This window comes from Megalops cyprinoides, chromosome 1 (assembly GCF_013368585.1).
Source record: "Megalops cyprinoides isolate fMegCyp1 chromosome 1, fMegCyp1.pri, whole genome shotgun sequence".
NCBI classification, from domain to species: domain Eukaryota; kingdom Metazoa; phylum Chordata; class Actinopteri; order Elopiformes; family Megalopidae; genus Megalops; species Megalops cyprinoides.
Genome location: NC_050583.1, coordinates 47067801 through 47085631, shown reverse-complemented (window position 1 = coordinate 47085631; position 17831 = coordinate 47067801). Strand labels below are relative to the sequence as shown.

Sequence of the window (17831 nt, the reverse complement as noted above, 5' to 3'; positions counted from 1 at the left end):
TGTAATATGGACCCAAAGACTGAATGCACAGGTCCAACAGCAGGTGCCTATTGGATGATTGAATGTTATGGTTCAGTGTATAACTCATACAATTTATATTTAATTTATTTATGCATTTATTTATTTTTTTTAAATGGGCGGGTGGACAGAAAAGTGGGAGAACTCAATTAGTCTGTTGACGTATGTGTGTGTGTCTGTGTGAGTGTGTGATTGACATGAAATCTCCTTATTCTACTATGTTTTGATGTGTGTGTGTGCGCACGTATGTGAGTGTGTATGTGTGTGTGTGAGCGTGTGTGTGTATGTGTGTCTGTGTCTGTGAGTGTGTGTATGTGAGCATGTGTGTATGTGAGCGTGCATGTGTGAGTGACGGGGAATCTCCTTCTCTTACAGTGTGTGTTGGCATGTCTCTGTTTCTGTAGGTGTTCAGAAAGACGGTCCGTCAGTGTAGGTCAACAGGAACCCGAACAGCGTTTCTGAGTGTGATCACATTTCTGACATGCACTAATCATGGCTACAGGGAACGACATGCACCAATGCAGTGTGTGTGGAGAACAGATGCAACATGAACCCCCCTAAAAAAAGGAACAACACATCGGTCAGTCAACAGTGGCAACCAACAGACTCTTACACACGCGTGATAAAGCTGCTGACATGTACTGATGAGAACTCAACCAAGAGGGAGGCTTAACGTGGCTAAACACTGACGCACATCTCTCTGAGCAGGGGAGCAGTGATGGAGGGCAGTGAAGGTGTTCTTTTACAGCACAGAATATTAAACATACCATTAATGCATATTTAGTGCTTTTAATTAAGGAGTACACAAAAGCAAATGTGTCTGTACTCTATCAATATTACTGTTCTTACCTCAGTGCGATAATCAATTATTTTATGTTTTTGAGAAAGAAATGTAAAAAAAAAACAATATTTTCATAACTTGCATTTGTACTTGAAATAAATGCACATTAAGACTTTTCAGCATTTAAGAGCACACCACATCATAAATACAGCTGCATTTTAACATAATACTGACATCAAAACAATTCATAACCGGAATATGTTTACTTATTTTTACATTTTACTACTGTTTTTTTTTTTTAATGCTGTTGTTTATCTTAAACAATTTTTACCTCTCTTGTAATTCAATAAGTGTGTGAATCTGACCACAGGGCCTACTCACAGAAATAGCTGTCAATCAATCATTCTGACAGGTGGCTGCCAGGTAAGCCATACAGTGATCCACCCCCCCAACCCCCAAACCCAGCCCCATCAGAGCCAGGCTCCTCCTCCCTGTTTGTGATTGGCAGGCATCCGGATGCTCTGGATTCCTTTAGAAGTACAAATTCCTACCTGTTATGTTTTGTTTCTCACTCGATTCAAGCGGTTTATTGGCCAAGAACTTACCAGTGTCATCAGCTCGACTCCCAACAGGTGGCATGCACCACGACCCAACTGTGACAGCGACATTTTCGTGGAAGAAACAAAATAAATAAAATAAAAAGAAGGAGCTGAATGCGTAAGCATAAAGGATGTGCTACTCACTCTAGTGGAAAGATGAGCAGCGACACAGACTCTGCAATCAGGGTCTTTGTTCACAGGAAGATGGGTTCATGGGAAATGTAGTCACAAATGGACAACATTGTACTGTTGGTGGGGATGTAAAAACTACAAAGTGCACAATCCATTGCCTGGGACACGGTCCCTAATGGTCTATGGAGGAATCAAATTTTGTGTGCTTGTCGCAGAGGAAAAGTATAGTACAAATTAGCATGAATGCCCCAGAGAAAAGGTTTACAGTGTACAATAATCTTTTTTTTTTCCCTGTCACAGTAGGGGAATGTAGAATGTATCAGTGATTGTTTCATTTCAAAATGGGAGGGCAGGGGGGAGGAGTTAAAACAGTTTAAAATTATAACACTCCTGTGAAATAACTATCTCGCAGAGACAGGAGAATAAACAGACGCTGAGAATGCAGGAGCTGACACACTAACGCTGTCTGATAAACCTGCCAGGCGCTGTGAAACGCTCCTGTATAATATTAATCACAGGACAGCAAATGTAACTTCATTGGGGAAACTGCTCCCAGGCGCTCGACTGTAAGCGTGTGACATCGACGCGCCCATCAGCCCAGACAGGGCGGTAAACAGCGAGCCCGTTCCCAGCCGGATGGACATCAGGAGGACGCAGCAATTTGGAACACACCATTCTTCATCAAGAGGTCACACACAGCGTCGTAAAAATCACACACACACACACACACGCACGCACGCATGCGCGCACACACACACACACACACGCGCGCACGCACACACACACACACACGCATGCGTACGCGTGCACACACACACACACACGCACGCGTACGCGCACAAGTCACATTTGAGAGCCAATTCTTAGTGCTCAAACCCATGCTAGAAAGTGTGGGAAGCTCCACAACATAGAAGGAAAGGGTTAGCCATTTATTTATTCCATTAATTACACCATTAAAATCAACCCCTCTATTCATATTGGGTTGTAATATTCCTCACCTTTGCAACTGACCAATCAGATGCAGAATCAAAAGCCAACAGCTACCAATCAGTGATTTGACTGCCATTCCCTCATGGACATATAAAGATACAGGATGATGTGCACATCACTCATGATATTTGGTGGACCACCAGTAGTTCTGAATGCAGGCCTCTGGGTCCATACAATCCATGCACTGATAGGGATATTGTACACCCATCCCAACATGCAAATCTCCCTGTTCATTCAGTCGCAGACTGATGCAGACCAGACTCTTCCACAAACGCTGCCAGCATACATCTGTCAAATTATTATTGCTATCATTAATTATCATTTATTGCCTATTTGCCTCTCCAGCGCGACTGGCATAGCTTCTATTTTCTCATGTTATCCATTTATATGGCCGGATTTACTCAGGAGACTGATGTGAAGCCCCTCGCTCACGGGTACGAAGGCTCACCTGGGAATATCACTGAGCCGCCAGGCTAACGGTCACGAAAGCAGCGGAGGACCGATCGCACGCTTGCTTTTGTAAAGTCTGTGTGGCTTCCGCTGCTTGTTCCCCCGTCAGACAGGGCATTTAGCACAGAGCTTTCATTTAGCAGACCTTCCTCTGTTAGCCAGAGTGTGCTTCCAGCTCGTGAGCAGCATATAAACTTGGTCGGCTCATTCTTTTGGCAGAGCCTGACCAAACCAAAGCACACACAGAGCAGCTGCGCGCTCCCACTTTAACTGGAACACCTCGAGCGCCGCGTGCTTTCAGAGGGCTCCTCCCTCAACAGAAATCGGCCGCATCACAAAAACACGATCTAAGCATTCACAGCGTTCGGTTGGTATTATGGGAAGGGAGAGGTGCATGCTGGGATGTTGTTCAGGAGACTGTGCATCATACACAAACGCAATGGTGCTTCCGTCGAACTGGTGTTTCAAAATGGTGATTCCATTTGAACTAGTGATTCAAAATGGTGATTTTATTTGAACTGGTGATTCAAAACAGTAACCGCATTTGAATTGGATTGAGGGTGTAATAAGTGTACAGACCCTGGCGGTCCACAGTGGCTATTGGGGCCCATGAAGGTAGCGCTGCAATTAGTCATCTTCTCCGGGTCATGGCCTTTGGGAATGCAGACAATCACAACGAGGGCGTGACCAGAGCCTGAAAGCTCTCTCTTGCATGGCCATTGGCTGGAAAGGCTGGGTATGTGCACACATTCACATATGTGTGCCTGTGTGTACCACTGTCATGACCAGTGATGTGTGAACAAAGCAGCTGATCTATCCGACCTCTGATCTCTGACCTCCGACCCCTAACAATGTTTAAAGAGAGGCCATGGAAGGCCGATGTTCTTAGGGGTCCATCCTTCTCAATCATGTGTGCCTGCCTGAACTCTTAGGAAAGCTTCTCACCGGCTCACAGTCTTGTTGGAGGATCTGTGGAACTCCATTAGAAGTGAGCACAGTGCTTTTTTCAGCATGGGGCACGTTATGCTCATAAACAGCTCACTGATCACCCCCCACAATGGATCTGCGCACAATTAGCAGATGATAAAAGAAGACCTCAAAAGGTTTCGCACTTCTGGAATAGATTCAATAGAGTATAAATAACAGGAATTGGGTTCACTCTACACTCTACCATAGACACAAAACAGGTTTTTTTAAATACATTTCACATACTCTAATTCAGAAATTATCATATTCTCTAACTGCACCATGCATATGGATGCTGTTGATTTTTTACTACTACAGCATGCAGGCAGATATTTAACAGCCAAAAATACATCAAATAGGATGATTAGAAATACTGCATAAACTGCAATTATCCATACTACAAAGCGTTTTGGAAGCCAGAGATATGCCGGGAGGAAATTTCAGCACAGATTAAGGCCTGCAGCTGAGATGATGCCTACAGAAGAATTCTCACACTACAGGCACAAGGGCTCCCCAAACCTCTCACAGCTGCCCCCCTCCCTCCTGCTCTGAGGAGGGGCCATCTGTAACGCCACTCAACAGGGCAACGGTCCCCAGTGCTGGCCAGCAGTCTACCACGTCAGCCTGAATTACCTATCCCTGAAGGTGGAGCCACCAGGTACCCACTGACATTGGTACTAGTCAGGTCTCCACGAGAAAAAACCAGGCGGACTGAGTGAATTTGACAATTTACAAAGAACCTCATCCTGCATTTTGATTCAGCTACTGTTTTTAATCTTTTTGCACTGTTTTTATTTTAATAATAATAACTGAAGTTCCCAAAGAAGATTCAGGAGGAGAAATTTTAGACAATCATTATGCAATCAACAAACCCATCTCATCCTCAGGTATAAAAATCCCACTCACTACTTCCTTCTCGTGTCAGCTATTCACAGCATCCCTCCTCCTCCCCATTCCCTCCTCTTGCTTCTGTCCTATTATGATGTCTAAATGGGGGTCAACAACCTCGGCCCACGGTCAGGTGCGACCTCTTCATTGGACCCCAAGCCAAAGAACCGTAGCCCTATGTCGTCATCATTAGCAGCACCCATTATTGCACTAAAATTCATGAACTTCATGAACTACTGAATATTAATAATTCACTGTCTTATGAGAAAAATAATATGTTGGTGGTTCCTGTCTTGTGGCTGCGATGTAATTTCAAACATTCCATTTCAAAAACTACAGTAAAAACCGACAGACATTGTAATATTTTAAATAACTTCTCTCTTAATCCTAAAACATGCGTGGGCGTGTTTGCCCTGGGAAACAGTGAAAGTTAAGCAGAGAAAACATGAAATCTGTGAATGCGCAGCTGTCCTGGAGTTTTCCTGCAAATGTGCAACATTCATCTCATCATGGCCTGCTGCTCTCAGCATGCACATGGTGTTTAGTGCGGAGCTGGGTTTGTAACCAACAGATTGCAGGTTCGATCCCCAGGTGAGGCACAGCCCTTGCACGCCTGAAGAGAAAGTTTACACTAAATCCCTTCAGAAAATAACCAACACAAAGACTCGTTTCTAAGCTTACAGCCCTCTTGTGTGTGATGTTCAGTACCCTCTCAAAATTTTATTTCACAAGAGACTCGAAGAGGAATATCGACATGCAATGCCAAACTGGCGAACATCATATAGAGAGCAGTGATGTGTAGCCACACCATATGGTCTCCACACTTTGTGTATCTGAGATAAAAACGATATTCATGCAGTCTGAACACAGCACACAAGGTCAAAACTACCAGCTAACACGCTTGCCCGTAACCATGCTGAAGTCCACAGTAAAATCAGGTGCCTACTCTGACATACACCATCTGACATAGGAATTTCCTTCCTTTGTGTGCTTTCATCGCTCACTGATCTCATGATCCTACCTCCTTTTTATTATCAAAATAATGTGCTGACAAACAGCACTGCAGTGTTAAGTTGGTGACATACAGCTGATGGTACTGTCATATCATGAAGACATACAATTTCTTCTGTGCTGAGTCTCCATCTGTGTGTGTCTCTTTCTCTCAATCTGTCTATCTCTCCGTCTTCCTCTAAAGTAATCCATGCTGCATCAGTACACACTCCTGAAGTGTTCTGCCGTTTTGTTCCAGGGTGTCAGACACTTCCGTCAGGCATAACTCGGGCAGTCAGAGCATAGCCATTTCTACGAGCCCTCCCGGTAATGAGCCTATCGTTTCAAAGGTCACACTCCGCGAGGGGGGGACGGAAACGCCGCTGGGGTTTCAGTGTCACACCGAAATGTCAACCGCCCATCAGAGCAAACGTACCAAAAACCGCTGACACAGCATTCTGTGCCTCAGCCGCCGCCTACCAGTATGCTTACGCCTCAAGTGGTCGGCAATCCGACAAAAAAGAAAAAAACAAGGTTCCCTATCCCTCTCTCTGATTGGTTACCATAAATCAAAGCGCCATTTTTCAGCCTTGTTGTTTAAATTAAGGAGCGATCGGAGACGGAACCGCGAGACTTCGGTCCTGCTGTCATCCTCTCCACAATGGCGGGGGGACGTAAAATTAATTGGGCAGGAAGGGAATTGTGGGAAAAAGATTTATGTTCCCTCACAGGATAATGAGCCCGGTCTAAACTGCACAAACTGTCAGACAGACAAAACATGGGGAGCAATTACACTGCATATTAATGGAAGTATTATCACATTACTGTACATATCTGTAGTTTTGCAGATTGAATACCACTCCAGCACAAGCAGGTAGGCTGTGATGTGTGAGGGAGGGGGGGGGGGGGGCATTGTGCTGAAGGCTGGAACTGGCAAAGTCAGACTTAACACATGCTTTACATGAGGTTTTCACTTTACGTTATTAAATCCTATAGCTGTCTGTGGGAATGAAAAAAACACTTCAGATATAAATTGAGTTGTGTGGTTTGTCGGTTAAACTGATTAAAACTGATAGGCCTGCCTTGTACCAACTTGTTGTAAGTCACTCTGGATAAGGACGTCTGCTGAATGATAAAATGTACATGTAGATGGAAATGCTTGTACTTGTCGTGGCAAAGAATCAAAATGGTTTCTTCTCTTTCTTTCCAAATGCATAATTCAGTTTATTTAGTCTACAGAAGTGTTTCAGCTGTGTTGTATGAAATGAATCCTTTCAAGTGAATTTAAATAGACAATAGAATTGAGATGAATGAGATGAATCCTTTCAAATGAATTTAAACAGACTATATGTTAGAACCAGACAACCAGACTATGTTATAATTTATTTGTTTAGACAGCAATACCTTGTTTGACATACGTGTACATTTCATGTATCTTCCAATTACAGCTTGATACTTAAACAGTTTATGTTAAGTATTTTTTCAAGGACTTAAACGGTATCTCTAAATTCATTACAGAAAAAAGTTTGAAGCATTCTAAATTAGTGTTTGGTTGGCTGTGTTCCTGGGATATGGCATTTTGGGACAAGAGAGGTGCATGCTGGGATGTCATTCTGTTAAAATGTTTGTCACGCTAAACATATCTGCAACTAAATGATGCATGTGAATTGTGATCAACCCCCCCCCCCTTTGGGTTACGCATCCTCTGCACTAACCACTACACCACACTGCTGCCCACATCACTGAGCCCATTTATGAGCTTGGGAAACACCCCTTTCTCAGGCAGCTTGCATACCTGATTTTTTTACATATCATCAATCTGTACAGTTGGATATTTACTAAAGCAATGGCAGTTAAATATCTTACATATCTCTGTCATAAATACAGCCCTCATTGGGCACTGAAACCTTCTGTTTTCCTTAAGAGCTACATCACATTATTGTCATTTAGCAGACACTGTTTCCAAGAACAACGTAAGTTACAATTTTGCATGTCACCCACTTAGACAAACATTCAACGGATGGACATTTTGGGTTCATTACCATGCCTATGGGTACAGCAGCAGTGCCCCAGAAGGGATTCAAACCTATAACCTTTTGGTTACAAGCCCTGTGCCACCCTGCTGCCCTTTGTACCTCTAGCAGGACAAGTGCCTGCTGCTAAACACAGCATCTATGGCTGTTCAAACACGGTCACTAGCAGGTCTGCCTCTCTGGAAAGAGAGTCAGTGGGATACCAGATACCGCGGCATGTTCAAACCGCTCCAACCCGAGCCACTTCGTGGCCCCACGCCCACAGCCTCTGACAGGGAACAGCGAAAGGCCAGGAGCTTCATTCATCTTCCAGAGAACCTTATTTCACCAGTGACGTGTGCAAGTCGCTCATTGACAAGGGCCTTAATCGATAAACACCGCAGGGAGAGGACATCGATACTCAATCTGCCGGGACATGCCGCTCGCTCGGCCAAAAGAAAAGCGCGCTAACAGATCCCGCTAAATGGCAGTATATTAGCACACAGCGCAAACCTCCTCACACCCCAGCGTGGAGCGATTAGAGGCTGCCACAAAAAGTTGGGACCACTAAAAGGGATTAATAAACCAGCAGAGCCTATTGGACAGCTGCTCAAGAGCCAGCATTTAGGACCTGGTCGAGTCGACGGAGCCAAAAACACCTCTGTGCCAGACAGGAAGCAGCAGCAAAGAAGGAAGGGAGGTATGTCCTGGGCATTGTGGGAAATGAAGTTTGGAGATTGCAAAGGGTCTGGGTGAGCATACTCTGTGGAAAACTTAAGCATTACTGTTGGGGCTTTGTGTTCGGCAGAGTGTTGTTCTGAGTGTTCAAAGTGTTGTTATGTTCTGCATATCTCCTGATTAGACAGAAGAGTGGTACACAGAGTTTAATGAACAGCAGTGCTTGGAGATTGGTCACTGGCACTGAAGACTCGTTATGGGATGTCCATTTGTAACCACAGTGCTGCAGCAGTAAAAGCAGCCTCCAAGAAGACTCCAATAACAGTAAAAAAGTAGAACAAAAAGATCAGCCTTATTTTCAGGGAGGGACATGCACTGCGTTATGGCTGTGTTACAGTGGTACAGTCCCGCTGTTTAATGTGTTCTTCCTCCACGCTGTCCTCCCTGTTCACTAATGAAGCTGCCTCTCATTGCAGCTCCCATTGCTAAACTGCCCAAGCTTGCCAACAACACCATAGCCTAAGCCCTGATTGCAAACCTGAACGACAAGCTCAACGCTCTCGAAAAGTTCATAAAATGTTTGTGTGGGCCGGAGGAAAAACAAAACGCTAGTGATCCACTCAAAATCAATGGTCAGGAGGTGTAATCAGTCAGTGGATATACTATGTATATATAATATGAATGTAGTAATGCATAACAATAAATATTTTTATTTTATTCGTTTTTATTATTTGTTTTGTAGTTATACGCTTGAATATAAGTATTCATGTGTATGTGTTTATAAGTCTGTAAAGTCACTTGTAATCCAGAACCACCTCTAACCAAATCTACTATCAATGTATATTGACTGGAGAAGTATCCCAGCATTCTTTGCTGTGGCAGGGGGTGGTCAAAATGTGGCAAAATGACACTCTAAACACCCCTTTGTCTCAGAGTGGTACAGCCCAGTCATCCTTTCCACACTGCAGCACCTCTGTAGTCCCTGTGAGCACTGAGTTTGCTGAAAAAATTACCGTACATAAAGATGTTTAAATAAAAGTCATGACCAAATCCCCTAGTCAAGCGTTTTGTTTTTTTTTTAACAAAAAAAACATCAGGGATTTATTCAATTAAATCTTCATAATTCATAAATCCGATATGGAATCCAATTAGCTGTGCCGGCGCCGCGCAGCAGGGCGATAAGTCTGCCCTTTTGAGGCCTAATCTGCTCATCTGCTCGGGGGAGTTAACGGCGGGATTTCAGCGGCCCCTCTCTCTCCCAGCCTCGGCACAGCCGGTCTGTCCCTCTGTCACCCCCCCCCCCCCCCCGGGAGGGATGGCCATTGGAGAGTGCCGAGGCGCGCTACTGCCCCCTGTGGGGACCATCTCCTCTCGCGGCCTGTAATACGCCAGCTGTCACGTATGATGCAGTTCCAGGCCCCACCCACACACACTCCCAGAGGGCGTGGGTTTTAGGGCACGGCCAATATATTGCTTTACCGATGACATCGGCCAATAAACAGCTTCTCAGGACTGACACTGGCCCACATGGGGTCAATGAGGCCTGATAATTGTTTCTTCTGTTCTCCTGCGGATTGGCCTGTTGTTGTGTTTGACGCATACTTGCTGTAAAAATGCTCCTTTGCCTTTGCATCTGTCACTCTTATTTCATGTACTGCTACCTTAACAGTAGACTTATCCATTCAAATGCATCAAATCTACTGAAAGAGCAGGATCTCTGTTCAATACCAGTGTATGGTTCGTATTCGTATTGGTCAGAGAGCCCGTAACTTGCTCATGTCACAGAGGGCCCAAATCACTCTAGTTTTCATTTAACCTGTAGAGTTGACCATCTGTGTTAAAGCCACACTGGATTATGTAATGCAGTTGGCCAAGGTTCAAGATCCAACTGAGAAGTGCCTGAAAAGATTATATACAAAAAATGAAACCTTTCCAATGCTTAAGAACCACAGCCTCTTACCACCTATGGAGTCTTTCATTCAAATTTACTAATTTTTAACTAATTATATCATTATAAAAATAGTAGTCAATCACTCAGTCACTCACTGACTCACCTAACCACTCACTCATTAACCCACTCATGTACTCATTCACTCCCTCATCAGCTCACTCACTCATTGACTCATTCATTCCCCTACCCACCCACTCACTTGCTCAGTCAGCTACGAGCTCACTTGCTGAATGTGAGAAGCTCCCGCATAGCAATGGCAATACCTTCATTTTACCTCTAGATGACAACAGATTAAGAAGGTTCTGGATTCTACACATGCATTAACAGCTCTCAAGACCATGAAGATAACATCTATAGTCAAACGTTTTTAATACTAGCTCTAATTCTGACATATTGCAAAGCATGGGATCCGAAGCAGTACTACTCCTGTTTCCTTGATGTAAGCTGTTTTTCAATTAGAATCGGGTGAATCAAACATCTTTAATGACTCTGTGTGTTTATAAAGGGTGTTTACGTAACATGGCTTGTCCTAAAAGTTAAAGAGTTCAAGCACCCAGGTAATATAAAATCACTTTTTTATAAGTAAGCTACTAGTTGCACTTACAGCAATAACATCCATGAGGATAGCCTCGTGCTCCATCATACTATAACAGGGTTTTTACTGTAAAGACATATCTTTTTATTATAATTCATGTTCATTATCTCAGCTTCTGGAGATGCTGCAGGTTGGGCCAGGGGATGATGGGGGCCTTATTTATGACAACCCATATTCATTTGCACAAATATAACTAATATAAATATAATAGATATTGTGATGTTGAATGTTTACAGTCAGTGGTAGATAAACTATATATTATAATATGATCTGCCCTTCACTGTTAGAAACTGATATAGCAGGACTACTGCTATGCCAATAACCAGAATTCAGCCCTTATGCCAACCATCAGCCAGGTGCTTTGTGTATTAAATATGACTAAACAAAATAAAATTGTGAAAAAAATGCCATTTCAAAGTATTAACTGTGTTTTAGAAAAATAAAAATAAGAGGACAACCAAATTACTCTATGAACTCAGAGATGGATTGGCTAGGAAAACACTGCAGTACAATCTAAACAGGATCAATCCAAAGCCAAAAGGCGAGATTCAGCCACAAGGAACTCCCTGTGTGGGCGGTTTTTAAAGACCCCCATTCAGGTAGCCTGTTTTCTGTCTTAAACTTGATTCCTTTACAGAACCCTGGTGACTGGTACCATTGGAAGGTGGAGAGTTCTGAGCACCTCACCTAGCTAATGAGACATCTGCTAACTGTCTAGCTAGCTAGCATGTGCAGCTAACGAGCAATTAACCTAACATTTGCTAACACAGGCTAGGCATGCTGTAGGTTACGTAGGAAACTAGCTCGAGTGATTAGCTGATACTAGTAACATTAGTTACATTTATGTTACATGTTAGTCATGTTACATGACGTTGTACACAGAACAAGGTAGAACCAGCATTGGAAACACAGGCACCTACACATGTTCATCAACAGCAGGGAACTGCTACAGAGTGAGCTCTGAGGAGATGTACTGCTCTCTGTGTCTTCTGGGGAGGCATATGGAGGCTGTTTAGTAAACTGAGGCAACCACAAGGTGCTGTACAGTCATCACGTGTAGAGCCTGTCTGAAACAATGCACTTCAACATTCAGACCATTTCATCACACAGGAACCTATAGCATCCCACAGCAATGCTGATCACATGATACTGAAACTGCAGGTATTGTGTTTAATTTTATTATAATTATTATTATTAGTAGTAGTAGTAGCCTAGTAGTAGTCATTACTGTAGTAGGTATTGCTGATGTTGTTGTTTTTATTATTATTATTATTATTATAAAACGACTCTATTTATTGTTATACATGCAGCCAGCAAATAGCAAAACGTGAAAGCAAGCAATTTGACTCGATTTAAAATGATGGACAAAGAAAGTGAAGCTGGCCAGAGTTAGCTGGCTAGTTCTTATTAAGTAGTATATTTGTCTTTTTATTTGATTTATTTGTATTAGTTGCTGTGAATTATCTTCTATTTTTCGCTAGACAGACCGATCCTAAAACGGTTCTGTTTTGTTAATCACACTATTCAATGCCCCTGTGACCTGTAATGTCTGAAAAATTCTGTTATAGAATTTATAAACGCACACGATAGAAATACAAATTTCAACATCTAGTCTTCTCCAGTTCCGTTAGAATCCAAAGTCTGATAATTCTATGCGAGCACAGACGTCTGTCTAATTAAGATATCTTCATCAAATATTTAATCTCATTATGAATTCATTTTTTTTATTATAGCAGGGCACGTGATATTCCCTGCCACACTTGGACACGCCGGTGGAGCGGTCGGAAGGAAGCTAACACGGCTCCTACGGCATATCCAATTTGTTTTCTCATGAGTGGTGACGGTGGAACGGTATTAAGCCTCCTTTTGTCGTTTATCCTGTTTTTTCTTTTGTATTTGCAAGGGGAAAGCGTGACAGGATCTGACCTTGTAACTCAGTTCAACAATTCTAATGGTGAACTGATGGAGACAAAAAACGCCACAGGTCAATAAATCCCTCATGAGCTAAAGGTGGAGAGCAGTTATTACCTTCATCGACATCAAACACCCATAATAATTAGCTGGAGGACAAGGTAGTCAGTAATTAACATTACAAACAACAGAGGCGCATAATGTTAAAATGGAGTTCCGAGGGTGCTGCTACGATATTCAACAATTTATACTGGAGGTTGTGAGCCATCCAAATAACTTTGGTTAGAAATGATACAAGTATTTAAAATGATGTTAAAAAAAAAGTGGTAGGGTAAGCAATATGTGACTTCTTTCGCAGTTTAGTCCAACAAATCCGCAAAACATAGAGGGACGTTATAGGCTACCAGCAAATGAAATTGGATGTTTAAAAACAAATGAAAAAAGTCAACAAATAAACCAAGAATGAATCCAAAGGTCTTACCCTCGCTGCAGTCTTTGCCCTGGTACCCAGTCTGAGAGCAGTCGCATATTGCCTCGTCGTTGATAACGCTGCACACTCCTCCGTTCAAACACATGTTGTCCGTTCCGCATAGATCGTTTTTGATCCCTTCTCCGCCTAAGAGCACCGGCACCGAATTGTTCACTTTCAAGTCGGTTATCCAGCCCACATAGGGAACCTGGTCCTTCACCGCCGCCGAGGTCAGCCGCAGCGCCACGGATCGAAGTTCAGGGGGTATCCCGCCTAAAAACAAGTGACTAAACACAGTCATGTCCCTTCTCTTGGACTTCACCTCCACCCACTTGACCTCTTTGTCCACCACCAGCGTGGTGTTCTTGAAGTTTCTCCTGATGGCGACGGAGTGCCAACGGCTGTCGTTGACGGCCGTGTCCGACAGCACAGTCGCTGGTTCGGCGCAGAAGATGGAGAAGCGCAGGCTCAGCCGGCCGTTGTGGATGAGCAGCTCCAGGAAATCGCAGAAGCCCTCGTCGTCGAAGTAGACCAGCAGCCCGTGGGCGCTCTTGGTCTTCATGTTGAAGCTCATCTCGCTCTCGCAGCATGCGTTCCACACCGGAAACCTGGCCCACTGCCCCTCCGCTCCCGTGAACTCCAAGCTGGCGCCCAGGTCCACCAGGCAACACAGGAGCAGGCCAACCCAAATTAAGTGGGCGCCATTTCTCATCGCCAGCCCCATGTTGTACAAACGGGTGGAGATGTGGGCTGCAAACGTTTTCATGAAAAAATAGGCTATGCGTTATGATATTTAAAGGTATGCTAATTTAAAAGTTATCCCCTGTAGTAAACGATATGATTACGAAAATAGAATGATTGGCACGGACGTTTGGTAAACTCTCTCAGTTAAAGATCTGCCTTGCATTCTTACTGCAGTCTACGGGACTGATAATCTGCCATCCCAAAATATGTCGCCGCGTGCGACACCCTTTCACCTGATACATATACCTTCACAATGAGGCCTTGTACCCTCCAGAAAAATATATAATTAAACAGTTATGTGGTATATACTCATCTATTTATCCTCTGTTTATCCTTGTCTGCCTCACTCTTTTTGCATAATCCAATTACAAACAATCTACAGCCTAGACCTATTAATTAGTACATCCATCGGTTATGTATCCCTGTTCTGCCTCAACATGATGAAGTTCCTAGGTTCGGAGCCAAACTGAAATGCCAAAGTGCACCCCGCGCGGAGGGGGGGTGGACGGCGCCGATCCTTAAATTCGGTCCCTCGAGCTGAAGCGGACGTCAGGAGTCATTGCTGGTGCGGGGAGAGGCCGGCCTCCGATCTCTGTTCCCGACGCTCACTGTCCTTTCAACATCATGACCGGCGATCTGCAGAGGAAAGTGACGGTTGTGATTCCACTCACATATGAATCATGTACGATTCAAACAACCTCGCACAACTCCTCCCAATAATCCCATCTGGCCCGCGTATCATCCATTTGTTTAACAGACGGAGCCAGCCTACGTTTCAAGCGTTACCCATTTACACAGCTGGGTGTTCACTACGCCAGTCTTCGGTTTCTTGTTTTAAGTATAATGTACCATGTCGTTAAAACATGCGTCTTTTTTCAGGTAGTAGGCTACGTGACGCCGTTTGTTTCCGCGTACTAAATGGGAAAGCTAAAAGAGGTAATTATAGTGATGTGTGGGCCTGTGGATCCACGTAAAGGCGCGGGAGACGACGTGAGGAGGACTTGCTGGGATTGCATTCAACACCTTCGCCCTGAAGATAAGTGCGTCACTGTTCCGAGGCCCATCGTGTTCACTATATACTCAACATTTAAATATAGATATGCTTTATGATTTTTTTCATACCTTTAGAGAGGAATAGATCAAACGAAAATAGCCTACCAGAAATGACATGTTCTTCGATAGATGTATTGTAGGTTCAGCACATAGTGAAATATTTTCATTTTTATTTTAATGCTGTGCCGTATTAGTAACGGAGAATAAAACAACAACTGAGACCGCAACACCTCTAAATGCCTTCCTTTATGGCCAGCCTCGCAGTGCTATGCAATCGGCGCATGCTCTCAGGTTCTGAGATCCGACTCCCAGGGTGTCATTGCTGGGGAAAGGCAAATGTCCTGGAGCGTTATAAACGGCTATTGCTATATTACTCAAGCTCTTCCCCCCGGACAACGCCTTTCCGCAACGAGCCAAGGATACCATTCTGTCCCCAGCGTGTCATGCAGTCACTCCCGGAGTCCGGCGTCCGAAATCCCGCCACGGTCGGCTGCCCGTTGCTCACAGTCAAGCGTTAAAGAACCCGCAAGTTGTCAGTTCTGTCAGTGTGCGCACCAAATCTGAGTCTCTTTCCCCCTAATCCGCGTGTGTGTACACTCGTAGTAGGACCACTAGCTGCACACGGACGTCGCTAAGCGGTTCGCCTGTAGAAATATTCCCTCACACGTCTATTACCCAAATTGTACCAACGTGAAACGGTAGCATGGGTGGCCGGGGCGTATTTTTGCTACGCCGTGCGGAAGCACAGTGCTATTGATCCTTGTGTTAAGTCATTTAGACATGCAGTGGAAATGATCATATTAACTGCGATGAAAAATCATCTCGAGACGTGACATCTGTATCTTGGCCCGTGTCGGAGTGTTTGGTATGAAGCCAGGAGACTCAAGCTTCAGATCAAAACAGAATGATATAAGTTTATTCATATCAGCAGCTAAACATACATGTCGCACATGTGTTATAGTAATGACTCACTACCAAACAGTAAACAGACACGTCGCAAATGTAATAATGACAATAATGGTACTGATGGCGATTATGGTAGGCTAAGAAATATATAAGAAATATATTTTCTGTTAAGAGACCACTGCAAGTCAACACCAAACCATAGGTGCTGTTTTCTGGCTTCTTATCTTTTCTGTGCGAAAGATATATTCTCACCCATGACAAGACCGATAGAATTAAGAATTCGCAAGAGGATTCCAATCCAGCCGCACAGGTTGGTCGGAGGACGGCGGCTAGCGAACGAGATGATTGCTGGTAATAGTCAAAGTAGCTGTTAATACTTGAAAAAGACAGCGCTGGTGAATTCGAGCTGAATTAAAGCCTGTGTTTCTGCGTCAGGCGGCTCAGACGCGCTTTGTATGTTTAATGACCTGCCGCCTTCTGTTCGATTAAAGCAGAGAAGAAAAATATGCCTCTCCACTCATTTGCTATGGTCGGTAGCAGGGCTCTCTTTGACAAACGGAGACAAGAAACATCTGAGGAAACATTTAAAGTCATCCAATTAGATGCGTTGTGTTAAGATTTCAGGCAGGCGCAGTTTTTGATCTTCCCAAAAAAAAAATGCATCTCTTCTGATGTAGCTAATTTCCTTCGGCTGCACGACTCTATTTCAGAAAAATCTTCCTAGCCTCGCAAAACATGCACCTGTCTAAGCAACACGACGTGAGCCGCTGAAACGTCCTCAGCCTTAATCAATAAATAATGCTGTCCAAATAAAGCTACATATGACAGGTAAAGAAAAGACGCTGAACCTTAAACACGTCTTACCTCTAGAAAACCATCATCTCGCCGCGTTCGCCCCATCCACCTTGCGAAGGACCCTTCTTCATAGATTATGTTGTCTCCCGGTGCTGGAATCACTGCATCACTGAACGGGGAAGATGAAAAGACGGGAAGGAGAGGAGGAAAAATGCGCCCCTACACCCCCAAAAGCCGATAATACTGTCAAAATTCAGCCAAAAAAGTGTTTAAGGTTCTGCTCCTTAAATGATCTCCCCCCGGGTCCTCTCTGAAATAATTCGACACATTGGACAGAAGGGTAAGGTTTGGGGGGAGGAGGGAAATCCGCCTTTTTAGATCATTTTTTGAGAGAGAAAAGGTGCAATCTGTTTTCCAGCTGAGCACCGCCAGCGACTGTCAAGAAGCGGAGCCAGCGAGTCACGTGGTACCTCTGGCTGTCTGTCGGGGAGGGGAGGGGCCGGGTGCTCTGCAGCACCTTGGACAGCATCGATGCTTAATACGTACGCGTCCGTCAATACCCGCACACAATATCAAGCGAGAAAGCGCGATCGTTCTCAGTGAATCGATTCACAAAAAGGGGGGGGCTGCGAAGAGAACACAATAGGCCGTTGCTACTCTGGCGGTAAAACGGGGTTGCGAGGTAACCTGAGGAAAGCGAGATAGCGAAGAATTAGCTTTAAAGCATAACAGTCGTGCTTCGTTGCTGTTCCTCGAAGATAAAATGCAGATCGTTATGTGAAACATAGGGTATTTAGGTGACACACGTGATAGGTGATACATATTGTGGTGGGATCAGCCTGTGTCGTGACGTTCAACCGATGGAAACCGGATATCAGTTCACTGAAGAAGTGTAGCCTATTT

General features: G+C 44.2%; 1 protein-coding gene across 23 annotated transcripts in view; it reads right to left on the bottom strand.

The window, feature by feature from the left end:
• Positions 1–17393, bottom strand: part of nrxn1a (neurexin 1a) — a 216175-nt gene extending 198782 nt beyond the window's left edge. For 19 of the 23 annotated variants that reach the window (XM_036526873.1, XM_036526893.1, XM_036526981.1 and 16 more), the window contains exons 1-2: positions 16998–17393; positions 13443–14810 (exon numbers count right to left, since the gene is read on the bottom strand). In XM_036526873.1, the coding sequence (XP_036382766.1) occupies positions 13443–14196 (754 nt within the window). In that variant the 5' untranslated portion in view covers positions 14197–14810; positions 16998–17393. Of the gene's footprint in view, positions 1–13442; positions 14811–15332; positions 15444–16385; positions 16462–16997 lie in introns of those variants that run through there. The other 4 variants (XM_036526964.1, XM_036527089.1, XM_036526885.1 and 1 more) reach the window with 3 other exon arrangements.
• Positions 17394–17831: the final 438 nt, after the last annotated feature.